Consider the following 25569-nt stretch of genomic DNA (forward strand, 5'->3'; position numbering starts at 1 on the left):
TAAAGAATGCACATGCGTGAACACCACGGAAACACTTCCCGTAGCATATACAGGGTGCACCGTGACTGGTCCTATATCGGTATACGGTGAGCTGCGCATCGTGCGAAACAACGTAACCTAATGGTGCGAAAGGTGGCTCATACTTGGCTTACATTAAATTCCTTCGGCCATACCAACGCGATGTTGAACGCCGCTATTGCCAAACTTCTTCACTCTTTCCATAGCAATATTAAGAAGCTTTAGTTAGTCCGCGAACTTCTCAGCGATAGCATTTTACCCAATCACGGACACAGACTTGAGCTCCCTGGACAGGTGGTGCCATCTGGCGGTGGAATGTGCAACTAGGCAAGCAAAGAGCTAAACAGGTGTGTTCCACTTCATCGAAGAGGAATGACCATTACAGTTGGCCTCCAAATGCGTCGGAATCGCAGCTATCATTTTCCAACAGCTCAGCTTGTGCACGTGACACGGTCAGTCACACACAAGATTTTCGACGGAGTCACCTTTCAAATGAGCATCTGCTCTTCACCGCTTTCGCAGCTTTCATACTACGCGCTGGCGGGACCGGCATGCCTTGCATGATTTCCGGTTTTGTAACCACTTATACGTCACACGAAGACAGTATGCTCGGTTGGGTTTCGGTGTTGCGCTTTTTTGCTTATTTAAAATTATTCTCCAATTTGCCGAGTGTTTCTGCTATCGGACCCGTGACAGGAACGTCTCAGGAATATGAAAGCACCATTACTTTGACATGGCCAAAAATCGCCAGAGTTGGCCTTTAAAAAGGTTACTAGAAACAAAGGCTACAGCATTCGCTTTGCGCATGGGCATCAGCTAAATTTTTTTGTACTTCGATAAAAGTTTGAGGATGACTGGGATAAGTGCCCTCCTTCGCTTGGAGTTGCCCGTAGTGCAAGTCACCAAAGCTGTCATGCCTTGATCAATAGAAGTTCAAAAACAAAAAGAAGCCACAGAAGCTACCCGAGGTTGTTCCGAAGGAGCGCAAGATTTTTTAATCCAGCAGATGCTAAGAAGACATATTGGGTGTTCAGCCTGTCAATCATTTCAGCCTTAATTAAGGTAATTCTTGCATATTACATAAGCTTCTTGAAACTGTTGCCAGTATCCACACATGCTGCAGTGAGTTAAGTTCTTCAGTTATTAGGCACATCACTGCTTCATTTTTTCACTGTTTCAGCATGAATAAACATTTCTTAAAAGATAGCAGCTGTACACCTTGCCACCTCTGTGCCTCGCTTTTGTGCTGTATGACTCTGCTGCAGTGTACCAACAGGTTCAAAGTGCTCTCATCAATTTCATTAACATCACCATTGCTGCTGCTGATGTTGTGGCTGCCAGCCATACCTTGCAGTAGCAATGTTGACAACTGGGCTAGTTGGTAAAGTTCTTTTACTGCCTAAAGCAGTGCAAAAAAATACAGGACAAAGAAAGGAGACACAATGAGCAACTTACTTGCAACTGAAAGGCTGATTAGAAGAAGCATAAAAAGAAGTGAACTCAAACGAACTGCACAGTCGCCGCCACATAGAAATCTTGCCAACTTGCAAAAAGGCAAAAACGCAGGGTGGGCTCGATTTGAATGTGCAGGCTTCCAAGGCTGGGCGGCACTAAGCTCATCCCAGTAAAAAAAAAAAAAAAAGTTGCCCAAACCAATTGGAAAATTGCAGTGGGCACAATTGGTCACACGATTTGTTTTGAATGGGCCTGACTCACATCCAAGTGGTATCAATGAAAATCCAAATGGTTTGACCAATTAGACTAGTAGGTAAACCTAGTTCACTGATTGGAAAAAGCATACAGTTCCAATTGGATTTCTCAGTTGTGTTCAATGGGGCTAACCAACTTGAACAATTGGTAGCACGAACATAATCCAAATGCTTTGACCAATTACGTTAATTGGTCAGGCCAATCCCTCCAATTGGCAACACCAGTAGCTCTGAATTAATGGCCTGACCTGTTAATCTCACTGGAGGCACATAAAGCTTTCAAATATTTCACCATAAGAAACCATGTTCCCAGACAACACTCGACGACCTGAGGTTGTCCTGAGGATGCCCTACCCAGTACGAAAGGATGCCCTACCCAGTACGAAAGGACGACCTGAGGTCGTCCTCAAATGAACCTCGACAGGTTCCAATCCAGTCTATTTGTCCGGCCCCAGTTCATACTCAGGTTGTCCTGAGAACAACATTTAGGGATATTTTTGGTATGCGTTCAGGTCGACCTCAGGACAGCTTCAAGGCTCTTTTCGGAATGTATTCAAGGCTTTTAAGAGGCATGCTGTGCCCATTGGAGATGTGGTTTTCCAATGTGACTGTTTTCCATAAATGAATGAGAAAATTCAGCCTCAAAACTAAAGCATGCACTTACTGCTTCAAAAAGCATACTTTATATTATTAATTAATAACAAAACTCAAAGTATGCTCTTTGAAGCAGTAAGTGCTTCAAATTTACTGAGCTTTTAAAAGCTCAGTAAATTGTAAATTGCCACACCAGACGAAAATATAAACACACCGTGAAACGCAAAGCTTTTTTTATTATTATCAGTTTCAAACACCGAGTCCATGGAGCTTGGCAAAATGAGGTTGCTTTGATTGAATCTTTTCATCTGAGGTCTCTGGAGATGGGCAGGGATGGGCAGGGACCAAACCTGCGACCTTCGCAGGTTTGGTCCCTGCCGGCCGCAAGTTATGTTTTCGTCCACTTTACTTTCTTCACATTTATATCTTAATTATTACAAATAACATCCCCTATACTTTCCTTGGCATTATTGTCTGTTAGTTCTCATTAATATTGTGTCTAACAAAGAAAAACGAGCCCTTGAAAAGCCATCTTCTTTCCTTTACACATGTTATACTGATGCACCAGTCAAGTGTATTTGCCTTTTCCGCGACAGTGTGGCAGAGGAAAGCTTCTACTGAATATCAGCATGCCTTTGGAACGATGTTTTGAAGTGGGGAGGCACTAAGGGGTTGTGGCAATATTGTTTATCTGGCTATAGCTTCTATAAAATTCTTATTAAGTTGCCTCTTCTCTCATCATATATTCTCTCACCACGCATTTGTTGTATGCATGTGTGGATGTGTGCACGTGACAAACTTGTAAAGGTCATCTTCCATGCTTTGAGTGTGTAATATGCAATGCTCAATAGGACACATGTAAATTTATTGTTGTTACTGATCACACGCATCCATGCAATCACCATCATATCATCATCAATCAACATCTCAAACTCCCCTCTGCTCACTGAGGGTAACCTGGTGGTAGGTTACCAATTTGCTTGATAATCAACTGCATAAGCTCGGTGATTCAACTGCAAAGACAGGCGACCAGAACTTTTTGGAGGCCTCAGACACTGTATGCCATGGTGTGCGTGAAAACTGGCTACATAAGTGGGGCACATGATTCATCATTAGGGGCCAGATTTTTAGGCACTAAAAAAGCTCGTTTTAGGCGCCAAAAATAGGCAGGCAAAACAATGTTTTAGGCTTCCAAAATCGTAAATATAGGCACAATATATTTTCACATAAATGCAAATAATTTCAAACAAGAACGTGCGCGACCTTTATCTACGACAGGAAAACAAAAATGCTATTGCTTAAAATGGCACAAAGGCGCCAACATTTGTACATAGCCTGCTTTGTCCCGTACGGTTTTTACTCCCGTGTTCTGCAGAGCGAGCCAAATGTCCAATGTCGAATCAACACACTCCCGAGTCTCTTTCGAGCATGACTGAAGTGCGGAGTGGAGCACACAGGCAGATTGCTAAAAGACCAGAAGAGAGGGATTCCTCCTATTGGCCAGGTCGAATTGCGTAGAGCCAATTTCTCACCTGGCAGTGAACCACTGGCCTAGCCAGGCGGGGGAGGGGGGGTTCAACTTCCCACCCTCCCCTGAAACTTTTGAGTTTTATGTGTGTGTATATACATGCACACAAAAATGTATGCACAAATATATATAAAGTATGGTTGTCCCCCCGTCTCCCCCCTGAAAAAGATTTCTGGCTACGCCACTGCAGTGAACACCTTAAAAAGTAAATTACAAATAAAACAAAAGCTGCGTGCACATCACATTTTTCTTCCTTTTTTTGCTCTCCACTCTCCTTTCCGCTGACGGCTCTCCACGGTTTCACACTAGCCAACCACTCGGCCCATGTCAGTGCAACGGTGAATGCTCGCCGTCGTGTCCCACTTCACAGCTGCCAGCCGTTGTTTCTGGGAGTTGATTAAACTAGAGGACTAGGTTAAACCCCATAGTTCCTAACAGTCAATCTTACGCGGTAACATGAATAGCAGTCTCAAGCAGCACCCGGGAGCGAAACTTGAGGCTAAATAGCGTTCATATAAGCGGCAATTCTGAAAATAGGCATTTAATAGGGATTTGTAAGCATTTAGGCACGAACGCCAAAAATAGGTATTTATAGGCACAATAAAAACACTATAAAAGCCCTCCTTAGCCTCTAATTCATGCTCATATATCAAAATGGTGCGATAGGAGTGCAAGGAACAAAATAGGCATTTGTCCTAAAATTCGGTCTCTATTCATCATCATGGTGCTATATGCAGAATGTTCGGCTTGGTTTATGAGTTGCTGTTCTAATGAAATGTGTTTGTTTTTCTTTAGCAATGTGACACATGGAGTGTCCTCCGAATCGTCTCACTGTCTTCTTTTTTTCAGTCGGAACAGTTCCAAGACGACCTCTTCCCAGACACAGCAGCACCGACACCAGCCTTAACAGCAGAGGAGTGGCTCAGTGGAAAGAACAGGAACCCGATATTGATTTCCATGAAGGTACGTGTGCTTTGTATACATACTAGTGTCCTCTTCAGACAGCAAGTCAAAGCTGCTTGTGAGCTGCATAGCTAACGCGGCTGCCACAGGGTGCAGCGATATGCCCGCGCTCTCGATCATGCTGAAAGTAAGCCGCGCACTTGAACAAAAAAAAAAAAAAAAGGAAAGTGCTCAAGGACATGATGTGCGCTGATTAGCGGATGCAGTTTCCTGTTCCCTTGTCATCCCCCCCCCGCGTAGCTTTCAGCGTGCTTGCTGGTACGAAAGGAGAGAGAAAGCGCTTAAAGCGTGCGACAAACCCCCGTAACTCCGCTCCTACTTGACGGATTCTAACAATTTTTACGGCAGTTGACTCGTGAGGCAATAAACTCTTTTAATGAAGCCATTCGATGACTACTTGGAAAAGTGTTGCAGAGCCCCTCCAATGATTATGTTACAACCGAGCATACTTTGAATGTGACGCTGGTGCCTTCGCAGACTGGTGCAGGTGCGCGTACCCACAAGCCGGTGATGTACAACTCGGAACGGAACCTCATCACGGCCGACCGAAACAACGAGCGAAAGTTCATGTTCATCTCTCAAACGAACAACGTGGACTACCGAGAGAAAGCGAATCACGCCAACAACAACAACAACCACCACGAAAAGAACAACCACGACTTGCCACAGCACAACAACGCAGTCAAGTAAGTTCCAATCAAACAGTGCTGTGCTGAGCTGAGTGAAAGGCAAAAATATTGGTAGACAACTCAATCACTGGGTCGAGATTTAATGAGGACAATGTCGGATTTATGTCACACCTTCCTTTTTTCTTTTTCGTCACGTAACTTCCGGATACACCCTCCAAATCACAGGTTCACTTCCGGTTTCTGCTGCTGCTCTTGAGCAACTCTTGTTAACACCCTCCAGTTATAGTTTACTCACTTTCACTATGTGGATAGTACATAATCTACTTACTGCGTATGCTTCGCTTGTGCTTGAGATCCTAATAAGGAAGGCCTCTACTGGAGATGAGTTGAATTCAGTCAGAAATTATTGTCAAAATTATCGTGAACATCACGACACCCTGTTGCGGAAAGTTGCTAGAAGACAACAGGAAGCTTAGAATAACAGAGAGCTGAGCTAGTTGGCAGGCATTCATGTTAAAAAGACTGGGCGTGCAAAAGACTGGGCGTCAAGACACCACAAACGCCGTTTGTGGTGTCTTGACTTTTCTCTTGTGTCCGTGTTTGCACGCCCAGTCTTTTTAACATGAATACCAGGGGTGAGACAGCTGTGCGCTTATTGCGCATTTTTGATACAATTCCATTTTCCTGCACCAAGCTGCTCCGAAAGCATAAAAATCGCAAGAATTGTGCCGGACTGCTCCAAAAGAGCCTCAAAGGCAAGAATTTTGATGCCCGCGTGAGCTTCATTCGGGAAAAAGGCTGAGTTGACAACATGATTTTCCAAGCAGCGCCAGGAATACCAAGAAAATAAGATGTTCACAAAGCACCTAGACATGCCCAAGCGTGCTTCTTCTATGCACCTTTCTAATGAAGGCTCCCATGGTGGCGCCATAATCTCCTCTGGACTGTTGTTGCAAATACAGTGAAACCTCGGTGATACGATCACAGCTCATACGAATTTCGGGGTGATACGAATTTTTCGTTGGTCCCGGCCAAGGCCCATTGGTCTGCAATACAATGGAGTACGGTTGCTGCGAACCGATTTTCACCCAGCGACGTTTGATGTGAACGTACGCTACCGCCCAGGCGCGAAGAGCTGCTGTCCGCACTGTCGCAGAAGACGCCCCAAGCACGTGCGAGCGCGGGAACGCAAGCGTGGGCATGCCAACCACCAAATTGTCAGAATCACGGTGTAAGAAAAACACTTTTCTAAAGGTGGACGAGGACCGAAAGAAGGCAAGGACGGTCTTGGCGTTGAAGTCAGGCCTCACAACGTAAACATGCGCGACCGTTGAAGTCGCACTTGTGCGGGCACGGTCGTAAATCTCCCAAAAAACATCCCCAAGACCTACGCGATAACAAAATCAGAACGCAGGACCGTGTTTCTGGAATTTTGTGGCCTTCATCCATCGCGCCAAAGTGCTTCTTTTGTTACTTTCGCTGCAGTACTTTGATGACATGTAAAAAAGCATACTAAAATTTGGAAGGCGCTATTGCTGTCGCGGGTCACAACGCACCTGGTTCGTTAACTAAATACGCACGTACAGACCGTATATTTACGAGTGCTCGTATGATTGCCGACATCTAAAAACTTAACTGACAATCATTCAGGGTTCTTCCTGATGTTGCTGCGGCCCTGAAAAACAGTAAATGAAAATGTACGCCAGCTTTCGTTTGTCGCATGCTAATTTTCCATGCTTTCTGGTGATACGAATTTTGGATGATACGAATATTTTTGGTGGTCCTGTGAGATTCGTATCACCGAGGTTTCACTGTATATGCGTGAAACCGCAAAAATGTGCTGCCGCACCCCGGCTTAGCGTGCTGCTTCTACTCGCTAAGCTGTGTGTTCTGGCCCTACTGTAGCTTAGCGCAAACTACCGAGTGGCATGCGTAGTGGGGTTGACTCTCAGGTTCTTCGTTGCACATAGCATGTTCCTCCGTTCGCTGCGGTTTTCGTGTTGACGCTGCTGTATGGTCACCTAGGCACGTGTTTGCCGTGGGCAAGTACCTTCTTGCATCAACTATCTTCCTGCATGTGACGCGTCTCTGCGATACCGTATAAACGCGTGTAAGGGCCGCACTTTTTTTTCAGGAAATGAGGGCCTATTTTCAGGGTGCGGCCCATACACGCGACATTTTTTTTTTTAAGTAAAAACGCACCAGTTAGCGAACGAAGGGCGTTTATTGCAGTATACGACATTTCTTGCGACATACGTGCTCAATCGTCGTCACTCGGCGAGTCCTCAGACTTGGAGTCCGAGATGAGATGGTGTGCTGCGAAGCGCCGTCACCCCACAAGCAGTCATCTTCCGTGCCATCCAAGCTGTTAGATATCCCGGCGACTTTAAAACTTCGGGACACAATGTCTGTCGACACTGAGCTCCACGCAGATAGGATCCACCCAAGTACAGTTGCCAAGGCTAGTCCCTTCACACGCAGCATGTCCGTTGTGAGTGCAAGACCATCATTCCGCACTTCAGTCACATAGCGGAGCAAGTCTTCTTCCAAATCGGGAAACTTGCACTGCTCTCCTCGGAAAGCGCGCTTAGTGCTGTTGGTGTTTCGCAAGGCTTCTTTTTGAGCACACCAACGTCGAACACACTTCTCGTCAACGTCGAATTTTCTGCCGGCGGCACGTTTCCGATGCTCGAGAGCATACTCGATCACCTTCAACTTATAGCCAGCGGTGTAGCTATTCAGGTACTTGCCCATCTTGCCAAAACGTGAACGCCGTGTAGAAAACAAGCTAGCACGAAGGTCATCGAACAGTGCAGAAAACTACAGCAAATGGCTGGCTGAACTGCACCACGACCTCCTCTATAAACTTACGACCTGCTCATCGGCGCTCCCCCTACGGCGGCGCGCGGTCCTGAAAGCTTGCGGATAGGGACCGAAAGTGCCGCCAGGTGCCGCCAGCACTTACCCCCATAGCAGACGATGCGGCGGCTTCGTTTACATTGAGCGCACGCTGGTCTTGGGTTCCTGGCGCACTAGTGAGCGCGTAATTATCGTCTTTTTTCGAGTTTCTAGCGTCTAGACTGACTGATTCACAGAGTTTTACCGTCTCAAAGCAACACTCTGGCTATGCGAAGCACCGTAGGTGGAGGGCTCCTAAATAATGTTGACCACCTGACCCAAAATCTAAGCGCGCGAAGGCCTTTGCATTATGTATCCGTCTACCGCGCGAGCAGCGGGAACGTGTAGGCAACAAAGAAATCAAACATAATATACAAAGAATGGCCTGCAGAATGCAGTCCTTATATTCCTGGCGTTATTTCGTGCAATGGTGCCCTACCTTATCGTTCTCTATAGCTGTATGTGCAAAAATAATTCGTCCAAGGGCTGATGGTGGGTTCATCTTAAAGCCCAGTTTCTGCAGGACTACGAAACACTGTATTCGACGCAAGCGGTCGCCCGAATATCAACTAGTATATCAGTTTACACATATTTTTTTTATCTACTCTCCTGTCTTCCTATATTTTAGTTTTTACTCAGGGCTGGGCAGAGATTCACAGAAAGTATTCCTAAATACAGATATCGAAATACATGTGCTGGGAGCCTCAAGCACAGGTTCTGAGATACATATGTGTTTTTGACATAACGGGATATTTCCGAAATGCTTTCGCAAAAAGACGAAAAAAAGTATACCGGGAATACAGATACAAGAATGCAAATACTAGAGTAGACATTTATTCTAGACATCAGATCTGTTTTGCTGAAAATGTTGGTGCGTTAATTGCACTTTAGAACAGCAGCTATACTCAAATAGGCTGTAATTTAGACAGCATCGGTTAAACCTCAACACAAAACTCGCGAAATGGCTTAGAGCCCTAAAAAAAAAATTTGCGGTGCAACACCTGCCGCGAGAGAGAGTATACTTTAATCGGCACTGGATGGCAATAACTGCTTCCGCAATTGTGCCGTCAGCGGCGTCGGACGGTTTATCAGATGGGCCATTCTGCACGCGTGGGGAACTCTTCGCCGCCCGCACTGTGTCACAGACCGGCGACGTGCCTTTTTGCTTGGATTAGGACAAAAAAAGTCTTCCTTTCCCCTTTTGAACACATTGAGTTCAGTTCCGACAAAAAAAAAAAAAAGGTAACGATATATGGTACCCGTGTCCTGCACTGTATCGCGATATATATGATCGATACGTACATCGTAGAAGTATATTTCACTACTGAGATACAAATACCATTTTGCAAATCACTCTCGATACAGAGATACAGATACTCAAAAGTATCTCTAAAATACTATTGAAATACTCTTGCTGCCTAGCCCTGGTTTTGCTCCTATCATTTTTCGTTCCATTGCATGCGGGTTGTTAACTTCTGTAGTATTCATTGTCACTCTCCAAGTTTCTTCATGCATGTTAGAACTGGCAAACTCGAATAGTTAATTACACTTTCCCATTCTGTGACAGTGGTAGTGTCAGCCATGGGTTAAGAATGCACCCATTCTCATTCTTTGGTAAATCTGCTAGACATGGCTCTCCGGTATACTTGACCTAGAGTACTCTTCTACAGATTCTCGTATCGAGTTGTCTGTCGCGAAACACTCTTTCGCTGGACATGAGTATATTTTGTCTTCTGCATATTCCTCTTCGACGCTACTTTAAACGCGTTGTCAGTTTAGGTCTGCGATATATTTGTTTTGCCAATTCGTCGCTATCATGCTGAAAGAGCGCTCGACACCCCGTTCTTCGATCAGAAATGACGGCTTTCGTAGTATCTCGTACAAATTTATACATAGGAAAATCGGGATGTCGCCTAATGATGCACCGGAACTCTTCGTATACATAGCTGGTACGAGTTAAAAAAGAAACCATAAACCTTTGAAAAACGCAGCAGCGCACCATTGGGGGAATGTACGCTACCTTTGCCTAGTTGCTTCTGATTGCGCAGTCACTGATAACACCAATAACTCTTCGAATGTCCTACTATACGCAAAGGCGAGCGCCTGGTATTAAAAAAGAAACCAACCCGAGGCATTGGGGGTAAGTTTGGGAACTGCTAATAACTTGCTTCTGACAGTGGGGGTCAGTTATTGGGGAACTAAAAAAAACTGATGCAGAGGTCGGAAGTTATAGAATGTCGTGAATGCACAATTTGCTAATAAAATGCATTTTGTTGAGGGACTAAAGAAGTTTGGGGAACTTTACCTTTAGGCGACACGGGGAGCGGCGGCATTGAAGTTTATAGAGGAGGTCGAATACTAGAACATCCGACTACTTATAAAAAAATCACCGGCGCGCATTTGTATAGAGATGTGAGAAGCTATTGCGCCCTTACGCGAGAAGCTTACACGCGCGCGCATGTTAAATTTTTAGCCCACTTCATCTTACGAATAAAATCAAAAAATTATGGGACCCCTTGCACGCGTTTATACGGTATTCTAGCGCTCGGGTTCTCAAACTGGGTTCCGCGGAATACAGGGGTTCTATGAAGGACATCTCAGGGTTCCGCAATCGGCCAGAACGAATGTAACCCACTCCCGTTTTACCCCCATTAACAACTAATTTATTTGTTTAGACAAGCAAATTTGCATTGCATTTGACGAAGCCGTTAACGCAGCATCCACACATCGGGCGTCTGCTAGAGCTGTGTGAATAGCAAAATTATGGGTGCGAAGCGAATTTGAATATTGAAGTGTGAGTGCGAATCGAATCAAATATTTTTCTAATATTTCTCGAATATTTTTTGTATACTTCGAAGCAAAATTGCAGTTAGAAAGGATTCCTAAGCATATTCTTATGAGATAGCAACATGAAAGTGTTTCTTTTCGCTAGGTTGATGAAGCACTGGAGGGGTGGTGTTTTATAGTTTTCTTATCAAGAATGAGGCAATGTAGAGGCCGAATTCTATTTATGTACATGATTTGGTACAACCAAAGTGTTGCTGACACACTTTACAAGTGATAGACAAAGATGCCATTTCCTCAGCCTCTCCTCCTCTTTCAACTGCTGTGGAAGGCCAACTGATGTGACGGACAAGGGTGTGCTCCCTTCAAGTCCAGAGTTCCAAATCTGCCTCATAGATGTCGATATATGAGAACATCTGAAATTTTGGATGCTAAAAAGCTTCGGCTTCCGATTTTTCGGACTTCCTGCCCAAGTTTCAGGTCCAAAACAGCGTTAATTGAGCCCCCACCTCTGCCACATCTTTCATCTCCATGTTGAAACTAGCGTTTTCTTGAGCGACCTTAGCAGAGCTTGAAAGGCAGTTTTGCCGCAATGCCGGGGTGTGATGAGGTGAAATATATTGAAAATCTAGGGGCCACTTCCAATCGGACTTTGACTGTCTCTTGGCAAAGTTCGACCGTAACGGAGCTTGAAAGGCAGCTTTGCCGCAATATCAGGGTGTGATGAGGTGAAGCATATCGAAAATCTAGGGACCACTTCCAATCGGACGTTAACTGTATGTGTTTTTGGGAAGTTCGAATAGTAAAATTCCAGTGCGAATCGAATCGAATAGCAAACCCTATTCGAAAAAAATATTCGAAATTTCGAATATTCGCGCACCTCTAGCTGTCTGCGGGTAGCGAGTGACCCACGTGGTAGCAGCACTAAAGACTTGTCGTCTAGTGCGCGCCAGAAAACTTGCACAATTTGCGGACCGGTGGTGACAGAACGCACGGAGCGCTGGTAATTCATGCTCTGTGAGCGTTCAAATCCGTTCATGTGACATTAACGGGCACCTTGGCGCCTTATTCGTAGCTCATGGTGCGTCGGCGACCACGTGGAACAGTTTTCATACACACGGTGATTTGCCACTGCTCGGTTTTTTAACCAAAACGCGCAACGATTGCTTTCATATGCGTAAGAGCTAGCAGGTGTAGCTTCATGCCGGCTGTGGGGCATACACAAGCATTTAGGGCTTCGCTTTACGACCGGTGTATTGGTCGACGGCCGTTTCGCTGTGCGACTGGCAGGCTTCCTTTTTTTTTGTTTTGCAGAAAAATAAAACTGCCCTCTGTACGTCCGGCACTTCGTTTACGTGAACACATTGCTTACGCTGCACGGTGTATGAAGCATGCAGCGTGTGGTCGGCAGGCGCTTTACGCGAGTCGCGGAGCAGTACGGGGAATCGCAATTCTGTGTATTATCGGGAGTTCTACATCAACGGCGATGGCCTTCAATATGAAAGAAAAGAGAACAGGCCAATGCGTGCAATACTGATGCTGTGGTTGCGCGCGTCAAGAGGCGTCATCACACCCCCCTCCCGTTTTTGATTGTCTTGATGCTCAAGAAAAAAAGTTAAGGGTTCCGCGCCACTCTGTAAAAACCGTCGGAGTCCCCCAAGGCCAGAACGTTTGAGAACCCCTGCTCTAGCGGTTTTGCACGAGAAGGCGGCAGCGGACTGATGCGAAGCGCGTCTGTCGTCCCCCAATCAATGCATACAGTACGCTTGCAACGGCACTACTTTTGCAGTACCATACACACACGTTTGACGAGATAGTGCGGCGAGGTTTCTTGACACCTGTTCCACACTCTTGAAAGCGGTCCCGCACGAGGTGGCAACAAACGGCTGTACAGTGCAGCTTTTGTTTTCGTATGTTAAAAGCGTGCAGTACACTTGACGCTATGCCAACTGCGCAGCCAAGCAGATAGCTAAAGCCACTTCTTGTGATGTTCTCCTGATAAAGAGCACCACTGTCCTACAGGAAGCTCTTGGGAAGCTTGAAAAGTTAAATAAGCAGACGAAGCAGACGTACAAAAGCCAAGGCAGTAATATGCTAGATCATATGACTGATCTTAAGCAGAGGCCTACTGCTATGTAACTTTAATTTTTGTGCAGTCACAATTTTTTTTATTGTTGATAAGTGTGATGCTTTGTTGTTTTTTGTTCTTTTTTTTTTCAAATGTTTGAGGTGAACTAGATTCCAGAACCTTTCTTCATGTCACTAATCCCGTTAATGGGGTTGGCAATCGCCGGGCGGATTCCAAGGGCGGACGTATCGGCCCCCAAAACGCACTACGAAAGCGCGGACAATTCAGAGTTGGTCCTATTGGTGCGCCAGCGAACGCCGTTTGTGGTCCAAAGACCGAGTCAGAGCCGAGAGTCAGTAACACAAACGAAAACAAAATATATTCGCAGTTAAGGCAATACAAATATCACAAACACATGCACTCTCGGCTGGTACCAGTTACAACTTCGCAATATAGCTCAGATGGTGTTTACACAACGGGAACCAAACAAACAGATCACATGCTACAAATGCAATCGCATGCATTACAATTATTCAAGGACAGTTAAAGTCCAGAATATACAATGGTGTATCCAGTCCACAATTCTTTGACAGTAATCGAATGCTTCTCTTCAAGGAAACACTCACGCCAACTCCAGCGGTGTCTGTCGCAGTTCAACCGTCGTCGTAACTTGTCACGGCGTTGACCTCTAATTCTTCCAGATCGACGATCGACTGACCACACACCATCATAACCACGTCTTTTTTGGCTAACGGAGCAGCATAACTCAGCATAACTTCACCATATCCCGGCGACCGACTCACTCACTCCTGCTGTCTTCTTCACTCCTTCACTGACTGTCTGGTCGTCGTTTGCGTGCTTTTATCCCCTCTCTCCTGGTTTCTAGAAGTGCTGGGAGCGTTCTTCGGTGTCTAGTACAGCCAATGTTAAGGAAAGGGCGAGAGCCTTCTCGTAGGTTCGAATCGCGGCGGCGGCGCTTGGCGATGTGTCATGCTTCTCTTCCAGATGTTTCCAGGCTTTGTCGGGCGTTTGATCACGTTGTCTGCGTCTGGCTCGAGCGGGTGAGAAGGATGCGGCGTGCCGGCGTCTTTTGTTGCTTGTTTTTTCGTCGTTCGTGTTTCTTGGGCGAGCGGCTCGCGCTGTTCTGTCTTGCAGCTGTTTGAAAGCGGCTGCGCGCGCGCTTTGTGGGCGTTAGTTTGTGACACTTCAATTATTTCATATGTTTGTTACGCATGCTAGGCAGGCTGCGGGGTAAAAGGTAGTTTAGTTCACACTTGGTGAAATCTGTTGAAAAAATCTTGGGCTATTTTAGTGTTGGGTGTATTCTAAGCCAATTAAAATATGTACTTGCACCCTCCAAGTTGCCAAAAATTATATTTTTCAAGCTCCTAGCACGACATATTAAATGCCACTAACTGCTCCAAATCGACGTTCTTCTGCTCCAGAATCGAAATTTTGCTGCTCCAAAAACTGCTCCCAATTCAGTTTCAGTCGTCTCACCCCTGTGAGTACCTAACAACCTGAAGACACTGTATTCAATCACATATGTTTGGGTTTACTAACTTATAAAATAAAACCTTTAGAAATCTGTAGCTCTAAGGATGCAGCTTTAAACTGCAGACATTGACGAATGAACTTTGCATTAGTGAAGGGCTTCAGATTAAATTGTGCTTCTCTGAAGCACACCAAAGCTCAGAATGCAGTCAGCATGATCCGAACTTAAAACCAAGTCTGTACAGTCTAACCCACTTATACCAATACTCAAGTGCCACGAAAATGTCATTGTTATAATCGATAAAAGGGACACTAAAGGCACTAAATCGATAAAAAAAGCAAAATGTCATGATCTCTCTTGGGTTCGCGGACGAGGGGGGCCGAGGCACTCGCGCTTAGGAAAGACAACTCAGCAGCATGACAGCGATCACAGTTACTGACAAAGATCTGCGCTTGTCTGTGTTTATTATGGTCATGACTGACGTTGCCCACTGCGCGTGGCAGGCCAACGAAGCTACGGTAGAGGGGGCACATGCTGTATAGCCACAGCCACATACGGTAGAAGCCACATGCTTGTAACAAGGGGGACGGCAGGCTGTTGTGAGAAAACTATAATATTGGATGGGATATGCCAACAGACATCAGAGATAAGGATGACAAAGCTGCCAATTTTTCGGACATGCTTGGAAGTTGGGACGCTTTCATGGGACCGCAACAAGTCCCATAGAGCCAATGTGTGACAATGTCTGAAGTTTCGGATGCGGAAACTCTTCCAAGTCTCAACTTTTTACTCAAACTGCATGTCTGAAAGGGCATTAACAGAAGCCACGCCGCTCCCGCACTGTAGCGGATTTCAAAAGTCAGCTTCGCAGCAATGCCACAGCACTATGCGGAGAAGCATAGCGTGAATCCAAAGGGGCACTGGGGGACGTTGGGGTTGCGGGCAGGGGTTCAGCAGCTTGAATGTCTCTTTTTATTCTTTCTTTTCAAAGATTTCACATTCCATTACTTTTGAGCACAGACATCCAACAGCCAGAATTCATTGTTATAACCGACAATGCATCATGCGGCCATTGCTATAAGCGGGCTATTTCACCATAGAAAACATACAAAAGTTGACGGTGCAGCAGCTTCTCATTGTTATAACCACATAGTGTTAAAACCGGTATTGTTATAAGTGGGTTCGACTGTATACACAGCATTATAATGCCATAACCACTGTGCCACCAAGGAAAGTCTTCAGTATGCAGGGGGCACTAGGGAGAAATATTAAGTGTGTAGTATCAGTAAACTGTGCTTCTCAAGCCACAAAGTCACCCTTACCATCACAAGCAGTCAGTTCAGGGCAGCTGCGGCTGCCCTGGACTGGCTGCTTAGGCCGTGACTGTTGAGATGTGGCCATCTTCCACAAAATAAAGTTAAAGTCTTTTCAATGAACTTGATGGTAGCAAAACTACAACAACAACAAAGAAAGTTTTAATTTCCTTTAATCTACCTAAGCATGTATAGAACACTCACGTAAAACCTGAAGCATTTTATTGACCCTTTTCGTTACAACTTTAGTAGTTTCAATCATGTCTTAAATAATCTACACACTCATTAAAAGAAAAAAGGAATGCTCTTGGTATTCGTGTTTTGTGTAAGACTGGATATACATTAGTACAGTAGAACCCCGCTGATACGTTTTTGAAGGGACCGTAGGAAATAAACGTAAGAGACGGGAAACGTAAGAGCCGAAAAACAGGAAAAACGGCAAAATATTTACTGGTACAGAATTTTATTTCAATTCTTACGAGCAGCACGAAAATTGGCGCGCTCAGCCGCGATCTAGTCGATGGATAGAAACGCGGAGCTTAGGACGGCCTTATCCACAGAAATGTAATCAACGTATGTGATTTTTTTAACACCAACAGCTGTAGGCATGAAAAAACTAAGCACACGCAATCACGACCGGCGCGGCGAGTCCGACCGCGAACCGCACGCACGACCATGCGAGCTCCAACCAGCTCGAACTCCTCCCGTTCTCCGACAAATAACGATGATGATGAGTCTACGCCAACGCGATGGCAGAAGTGAATGCCAATCTCGAAGGCCTTGCTTTCGCAAGCAATTACGTCATACACGCCATGTTTGTGCAATGCAAATCTCAGAGGCTATGCTTTTGTCAATAGTAAATGCCAATCTCGAAGGCCTTGCTTTCGCGAGCAGTTACGTCATAGACGCCATCTTTGCAATTTGAATCTCGAAGGCCATGCTTTTGTTTGCATCAATTGAAAGATTGTTGCTTGTGCCTCTCATGCGGCTAATATTACGGTCAAACGAGGCCAAGCTGCGTGAAAATGCGCCATGGCCGCTCTCTTTGGTAGTCACTCGGTCGGCTCCGGGCGCACTTCGCGACGTATCATACGGGAACGGTCCGACAGTTACGACGTAACAGCGGGGTTCCCAATACATTGTATCCTATGGGAGCTATGCCGGGACCGGCGGAAAATGACGTAACAGCCGGGAAAACGCAGCAGTGAGGAACGTAACAGCGGGGTTCTACTCTATTATAGAAACAGCTTTCAAAGGAAAGTATACCCGTGTGAGAGGTTGCAGTTCTCAACAGTGTAATAAAAGGAGCCCGGCAACTCCACACTGTTCATAGGACTGAAGTGCCTCACACTGAGTTCGGTCAAATAAACAGACACTAAGAAGAAGAAAAAAATTTTCCTGTACAGTAAAAGCTCATTAATCGGATTTCATGGGGCCAGAAAAAATGTCCAAATTAACTGAATGCCGAATTATTGAAAGCACCAAGAAAACAATGAACAAGTGTCTATTACATCAAGCATTTTCATTTTCTTGATGAATACGTAAATCCAGTACAGTGGAACCTCGACTATACGTCCCCCAGTTTTGTGACGACCCGCATTTTACAATGCATCGGTTTGGTCCAGGCAAAACCCCCTCAGAAATAATGTATTAAAAACCTTAATTATACGACACAATTTTATGCTGATCCCACATTCTTACGACGACTTTCCGATTCTGTCCGAGAGAAAAAATCACCTTTACTCGAATCACACGCCGACCAAATATTCGCGAGTGCAAAATAAGAACTTGCGCTTCCGTAGGTTGTCAATTAGAAAAGTAGAGAGTGAGACAGTATGCCTTCTTAGAATGGAAAGTTTATTCTCGTGGCAGTTCATGTGCTTCTGTGATCCAGTTTTCCTGGCTTTAAGATCGCTGCAGGATATGCCTCGACTGCGTGCATACCCAGGGTCGTTACCTAGACAAGTTCTATCCACACGGAGAAGCTTCAGCTGGCCGTAAAGCTCATCTTTGAGATCTGGATATTTTCATGTTTTGGGTCCGTGGAAACTTTTCCTGGTCGACATACAGCTGATCTCCTGCCTTTATTTGCAGCACCCGCAGTCGCAGGCCTTGAGCACGCAAAAGGACGCGACGCAGCTATTTTCACTGTGCAAAATAACTTTCGCTGGACATGAACATTCATAATAACAGCGGGACATCACCAGTTGCACTTCACAAGGGAACAAATACGACGCACACAGCTCAGTAGCGCATGAAAGCATCCTATGCGAACTCATGCTCAGTCGCCATTATGTGATGGCAATGACACTGTGTCTGACTCCTGACGGGAGGCTGTTGCTGATGCGGTTTTGGTTTCGTTTTCACGTGCAGGCAATTTTCGGACTCAGTTTATCGAGAGAAAGATGCGCACAGGATTCAGTTTTTTTAAATTAAGGATAACGATTCGCTCACACCTCCATTAACTAATGCTGCCATTAGCTGTCATTTTCAAAAATAATTTAATCTACCTTCCTTGGAGAAGCTCAAGGTCATGTCATGGGCTCTTGAGGCGGTCTGTTCCCCTTTTTTGGGCAAGGCTGATTGCCACTGCCAATATAGTTTTTTCAATTATAAGACGGTTTTGTGTGGTCCCCTTAAGATCATATAATCGGGGTTCCACTGTACTTATTTTTGCATACGAGCAGCGTAAAAGCCACAATTTTCATCATTTCAGGCAACTGATCGTTCGTCCATCACCATGTAGCAAGCGAGTTTTATTCCAGCATGCAAACCGTGGCTGAAGCTCTTTATCTTCAACAGCTTCCACTGTTGAGTTTTGTGACGTTACGAGTGCCCTGCTCAAAGCCAAAATGAAGCTATTGAGTGCCGCATCCGCTGTGAACTAAACCCTGGTCGCTAAAGACACGATCATAGCGTCCACGCTGTTCTGCCAGGGATGCAATCTTGTACGCATTCTGTAATAGAACGGAACGCAACGTCACGAGAGAACGAGACTGAGCAGCAGTCAATAGCCGAAGGGCAAGTGCCCCAGAAGAATGCGTCACGTGTTAATCGACTGCTGAGGGAATTCAGGAATGTTGTCAACGCACGAAGAAATACAGAATTATTATTTGGGGGCATTGTCTTTCAAGGCTTGAAACTGAAGAGCGTGATGACTTTAACAATTTATTTGTGTTACTGTCTTGAGTGGGCGCTAGGTGGTGTCACAATTTCACGAGACTTCCGGTAGGGACACTGGTTGCCATCTTCACAAACTCTCAGCATGGAATTGAACTAAACCAGAGACAAAGCAGGCTAATTCGCTTCTCCGGCCCAAGAGCTTTCATTTTGATCCAATCCAAGCCATCAGGAGAGGTTATATATCCATACGACTGGACGGAATGGTATCTGTGTTCGTTTGGTGCCCTTTCTTTGCCTAGCAGACGACAAAATGATCGACAGCACTGCCATTTCTGGTTGCTTATGCCACATCAGACCGTCACCCGAGCCTTGACCAATCCCATGTGGTGCAATAGAACGTACCATCACAGGGCGTGTACAAGGTTGCCCCTGAAGGTACGCATGCGGCCTACGTCCAAAGTCGAAGCGAAACTGCTTAGCACCGCTTTTGCTGCTGAATAAACCTGGCTTGCTGATGCACAATCATGGATGGCGGCTACGAAGTTCTGAGGGCATGCAGCGAAAACGAAACTACTGTTTGTCGCAGCTTTGACCCCACTCGCTATGGACGTAATCATAGATAGCACCAACGCAGCTCGTGTGCGCCGAATAAAGTCGAAAACAAAACAAGTTTGCCACAACTGCTGAAGCCTTAGTTGCCAACAACGTGATTGTGGTAAGATTGTGGATGGCTACCACGCCTTTCTGAACGCCCACAGCCATTTTTGGTTGTTTTTGCTCCTTTGCTTCACACGTTTGCGGGCACTTCATGCTTGGCGCACTCCGAGGATTGTCCGAATTAACCAGGGAATGGTCATATATGACCAAATTAATGAGAGTTTCATGGCATTAAACAATACATATGCTTGCTGGGACCAGTGAACACATCCGAATTATCCAATTCAATGGGGGTTGAATAACCAATCTTTTACTGTATTGGTAAACGACCCTTCCTAGCACCAAAAGTACCACCCTGGCCGTGAGAAGACAATTAGTGAACAAGAAAATGCACAAACACTTATGACGGCAATATTAACCGTAGAGTTCTCAAAGAATAATTTATCGGTATAAACTTGGTTGCTGTTGCACTTTAGAGTCTCTTTAAAACATCCTTGCAGAGTTTCTTGCGATACCCACTAGATATTTGAAACAACCTCATTTGACCCAAACGCTCACTTGGATAAAGTCCATTTGAGGGAATATATATTGTATTGCCAAGACCAAAAATGAAAGCTTAGAATAGAGAAAATGGCTCAGTTAGCATCCTTATGGAAGAAGCTCTTCATGGAACTTACAAAAAAGAATGTCCTGCTCTTAGAGTAAGGACCTTAACTAGTACTCCAGCACTCAGTTACATTTTACAGGTAAAATAATTTCACTGTAAAATAATTATTCACGACTGAAGCCAGCTATTCTGGGTCAAAGGTTTAAAGGGACACTAAAGGCAAATATTAAGTCGATGTGTATTATTGAAATAGCATTCCAGAAATACCGTAGTACTTTTATCGTGCCCAAGAAATGCTTAGTTTGAAACACGGTGTAAGAAAAATAATTTAGGTGTGGACACTCTTCGCCCGCCGCGAAGGAGAGCGCGTCCAGATAATGTTCGCCTTTAATACATGCGCCGGCCGCAGTTTCGTGCGAGGCGCTGCGACATGGGGGCTTAAGAAACCTATTGCGACGAGGCGAAAGCGCGTTTTTCTTCATTTTTTTTTCACTTCATTGCATTTTTTCACGGCGAGTTTTCATACGGCCATGGTGTAAACGGCGCACCCGACGCACATAGCGTCCCTAACAGCGTTGCGTACGTAAAAGCGCGGCGTCTTGCTTAGAGCGCGTGAGCAGTCTTTCTGCTCGCTGACTTCTCACGTGCGCAACGCCGTTACGGACGCTACGCACGCAGCTCGTCTTCTATAGTACATGCGCCGGCCGCGGTTGCGTGGGAGGCGCTGCGACATGGGGGGCGAGAGGAGGAAAGAGGCGAACATTATGTGGACGCGCCGTCGGGCGGAGTGTCCACACCTAAATTATTTTTCTTACACCGTGGTTTGAAAGAAAGTCATGTTTTAGTGGTCCGCATATCGTCATCTCAATTCAAATCGCCTGCCTCCGAGAATGACCGTGTGACGTAGCATTTGCCATGCCCGCCCTTTACTACTTGGCAGCCAGCGCACGTCCGGTGAAAACAGAACTTGCGCCGTTCTCAAGGGTAAATTCAAGTTCTTTTTTGTATGAATTAAGCTGAAACGCACAAGTTGCATTTTATGCCGTCTTGTAACACACTGCAATGTTCTTTTTTATTATGACTAGAATGACCACTAGTCATTACTTACACTGAGGATGTTCTATGTCATTGGGCTCTTGTTCCAGAATGTGGCTACTGGTCGTGCAAATTGTGTCCTGCACTTACCTTAATTTCTTGATTACTAAAGCATTTCTATGCATAATATTGATGTTTTAGAGGCTGTCAAGCATTTAACTTTCATTCTGACATCAAATGTTATTTGCCTTTAGTGCCCCTTTTAAGAAACTAAGGTGTATCCCATGCAGTTGTGATTATTCAAGCCCCCATTTTTACTTGAGGGTTGTGTAGCCTGAAGGATGAAAAGATTAATGCAGCAAGAACAGCAGCAATAGGGACATGCAGTCCAAAAGTATATTCAGCCTAGAAAAGTCAAAATACAAGAAAAAACATACCTACCCTCAACTCGATTTTCACGGGGTCACATGACCATATTTCACTTGCACTGGTGCTGCAAGGCACGACCAATGGAATGAGCTGAAAGGTACTACATAGGGGAAGCTTGCACGCCATTGTTACCTGTTCCATCCAGCGTAGTGATCACGCCACTACTGTAGTAACAAACAGTGTGGCACCACACTCCCCGCACTCTAAGAAAAAGGGTGAGACCTACAGCAACGTGTCGAGGCAGAATCCCTTTGAATGCCTTAACACTCATGAGTGCACAACACGAGGCTGTCCTGGAGAGTACACAGACAAGAAGAAAAACTTTCGCGTAACGGCAAACCTCGTGTGCACATTTTTCTATGCTCGGAGGCCACAGGCTGAAAAGCAGGCAGCACCCCTGCCATATTTTCAAGTTTTTTTTTTTATGGCACTACATTTAGCGCTAATACAAAAAGTACAGCAAACAAAGATTCCACAAACTCGAAGGGGGTACTGCATGTGCGAAATGAGGCAGCTCGCGAATGTTAAGATGCAAGGGAAAGAAACGAGAGGAGCTTTCCCTGTGGATATCCGACCCACGCAAGCAAAAAGCGAGAGGCAAAATCAGCCAGCACCTCTATGGTGTTCTTTAGTAGTCTTCCTTTTCTTTTTTTTTTGCAAGAGTGTGTATTTGGCATTCTATTGAAAAGCACGCAAAAGAAAACGGATAATAATCTCTTTTTTGGTGCTTTGTCTCGGTCACTTCTAATGTTATATTTATCCAATCAAAGGCCTGCGCTCTTCTCCGTTTCCGCCCGTAATAGTTATGGTGAGCGCCACTACGCGTTCGTGCTGTCGGCAGCGATGTAGCGATTTCATTGTGTGATTAAAATACTAAGTATATTGATACCTATGCTTTAACCCACGCTAAAATTATCCCCAGCCATCAGTCTATGCAACCCACACATAATAAACAGGTGCTAAAATGCGATGTAGGGCTCCTTTAAGAGTGGACTGCATTGTACAAGCATTCTCTCGCCCATGCAGTGGAAACTCTGGCCAGCACCCGCATCCGACGATGATCGTCGGTGGTAGCGGCCCTTCCCCGCTGAAGCGACACCAGGGTCAGCACTTCGGGTGGCGTCACGTGAGCGCACCACGGTCACAGCCGGAACAGCCCGTCTGCGATGTGGTCTCGAGCCACACCCTGCCGGTGGCCACGTTTGTCACCATCCAGGACCACGACAGCAGCTCCAGCGAGCCCGAGTTGGATGGTGAAGTGCCTCAGTCCGAAGAGGAGGTCAGTGTATAGTGGTCGCTGATGCTCACTTGTGCCAGTCGTGATATCCCAGTCGCATCAAATCTGAAAACAAAAGGACACACTGGTGGGCTAGTTTAGCAGCATATATAATACTCACGAATTGAAGCGTGACATTATTTTCTTTAGTACAATGACTTCCATGAGCAATTACTCGTGATAACTGCCTCATGTCGCTACAAACCTGGGCGCTAATGGTAAGTGTTCCATGCAAAATTATGCTGATATGGCGCAAACTGTACGTGCCGAAAATGGAAGTACATGCATTACTTAGTCCTAAAATTTCACGTTTCAATCCGTGAGTAAATTGGGCACATACAAAGTTTGACGGCATGTACAGTGGGCTAGTATGGCAGCATGCACACTGTAGCCATGTCCTCTTCTTTTCTGTTGATGTCTATATACATTTTGCACTACGGTGTACAGAGCTGAAAGCCGCACACTATACTTGATCACCTACTTGCAGACAATTGCATATCTGTAGCGTTCATTGAGTTTGCAAACTTTTGCACGACACTGCAAAACTTTACATGCAATCCTGAATGTAGTGTCCACTTGTTACATTTAGAGCTATATACGTAAGGCTGGCACTCGTGTGTGCACATGTTGGAGACGGGAAGGGATTGCAAAGACCTTGAAAATGTAGCACAGATTGGGGCGTGGTTCTACGCCAGATCCTCTAAATTTCTTTGTACGCTCGTTCAAAGCATGATGAGTACCCATTGGATTAACTCTTCATGTAACCACCACCACCACGATTACAGTGATAGTTTTTAATGATATATATCGGAGAGCAGCCACAGAAACTGATATTCTTTTTTTCCAAAACATGCAGTTTATGATCGAATCATGCAGATACGGAGCAATGTCCATATACACATCAAAGGCAAAGTTTACTAGTGACAATGCCATTGCGTGCATGAGCTCGGCTTCCATACCACTTTTGCAACAGCATAGTCAGCATTGTGCAGAGACGAATTTTCTTTCGCTTGAAGCAATTACTACCTGACCAATAGTGAGTGAACCACGGCACATGAGATGTGGTGCGAAAAAAGGGACGATTTACACTGAATTACATGAAGCAAGCATCTATAGTCTGTAGCAAAGAAGAGCTATCAACCGCGATTTCGCCATGTTTCTTTTTTAAATATCATTAGGTCCGGCCGCCGATTCTTCCAAACAACAAAGAACAGTTTATTTTAAACACCGCAAAAATATTTTTACACAATTAAATGTGGGGCAGAATCTTGTGCTGATTAAGCCTTGAAAAGAAGTTGATATTCCATGCACCAAGTGGCTATAAATAATAAGTATTTTACTAATTATTAACGCTACTTAGTACTTTGCAAAGTATTAGAATTAGGCTAGAAGTAATTATAAAATTTACTCGTACTGCATAGGTGACAGAAGTGCATCGAACCATTGTACGCAAGAGAAACAGAAATTTATTGTGCCTTTACCAGTCATAGGTGGCCATAGCTTTATATTACACAAATGTCACACTTGTGAACTCGTTTGTATTCTTATTTTCTTCTTTTCAGATACACCATCTTTTGTGCCCTACGTTTTATAGGTGTACTCAGTTTACAGTTTGGCATTAATGTACTAGCAAGATCACCTAAGCCCCAGTGGTTGAACCGGGAACTGGGAGATTCTTTGAAGCCCTTGAAGTGTTTCATTTCCAGAACATGAGCAGCAAGAATTCAGAAGTACGAGCGTCTAGGTGTAGATCTCTGTGAAGCTTCACGCACACACCTGCTCTCTATCGCCATTCTTGTACACAACACTACTGATGGGCCATCATGATCTACTTGTAGGAGTTGCCAATGAAGAGTCACATATCTGTTAAGCTTTTGTTATCGCCCTATATGCTTGAAGTGGTAACTGTTAACTTTTTCGCTTCAGGTTCAGTTTGGGTTCGGGTGCTTTCCAAGAATATTGGTTTGGGTTCAGTTCCAGCTTAAATTTGGGTTAGGCTCGACACTCTGAAAACAACTCAAACATCTCTAGTTTGGAATATCAGTGTTAGTGGTCCTCTAAGCCTTCACATATTGCAACAAATACAAAAGTCAATATTATCACTTCAGTTAGGAAAGCTGCAAATGCGGGCACTATGGTTAAGGTGCATGACCAGTGCTGGTCAGGACATGCAGTGCATAGAGCAGATAACCGGTTATCTTATTCAAATAACTGGGTATCAAGGAAGGTGAAATGCAGCGGATTAGTTAGTAGAATGAGAACGGCACATTTGCAGTTATGGTATGGTGCAGAGAAAGCTGTGTTTTTAGCGTGCAGCCCTTAGGCACCCATTCCTGCTTTCAGCGGCATCGCCGATAGACATGAAAAAGTAACAGACAGGCATGAAAGGGTTTGTACAGGTTTCAAAAGAGAAAATTCAAGGATATTCAAGGAATTTCATGGG

The 25569-nt window shown here is 45.1% G+C and overlaps 1 protein-coding gene across 3 annotated transcripts in view; it reads left to right on the forward strand.

Annotated features, from left to right (window-relative positions):
* The window catches only part of LOC119394345 (coronin-2B), a 207698-nt gene that overhangs the window by 175669 nt on the left and 6460 nt on the right, over positions 1–25569 (forward strand). For all 3 annotated transcript variants that reach the window (XM_037661643.2, XM_037661644.2, XM_037661642.2), the window contains 3 exons: positions 4699–4812; positions 5290–5498; positions 22877–23129. In XM_037661643.2, the coding sequence (XP_037517571.1) occupies positions 4699–4812; positions 5290–5498; positions 22877–23129 (576 nt within the window). The remainder of the gene's footprint in view (positions 1–4698; positions 4813–5289; positions 5499–22876; positions 23130–25569) is intronic.

Source organism: Rhipicephalus sanguineus, chromosome 5 (assembly GCF_013339695.2).
Source record: "Rhipicephalus sanguineus isolate Rsan-2018 chromosome 5, BIME_Rsan_1.4, whole genome shotgun sequence".
In the NCBI taxonomy this organism is placed as follows: domain Eukaryota; kingdom Metazoa; phylum Arthropoda; class Arachnida; order Ixodida; family Ixodidae; genus Rhipicephalus; species Rhipicephalus sanguineus.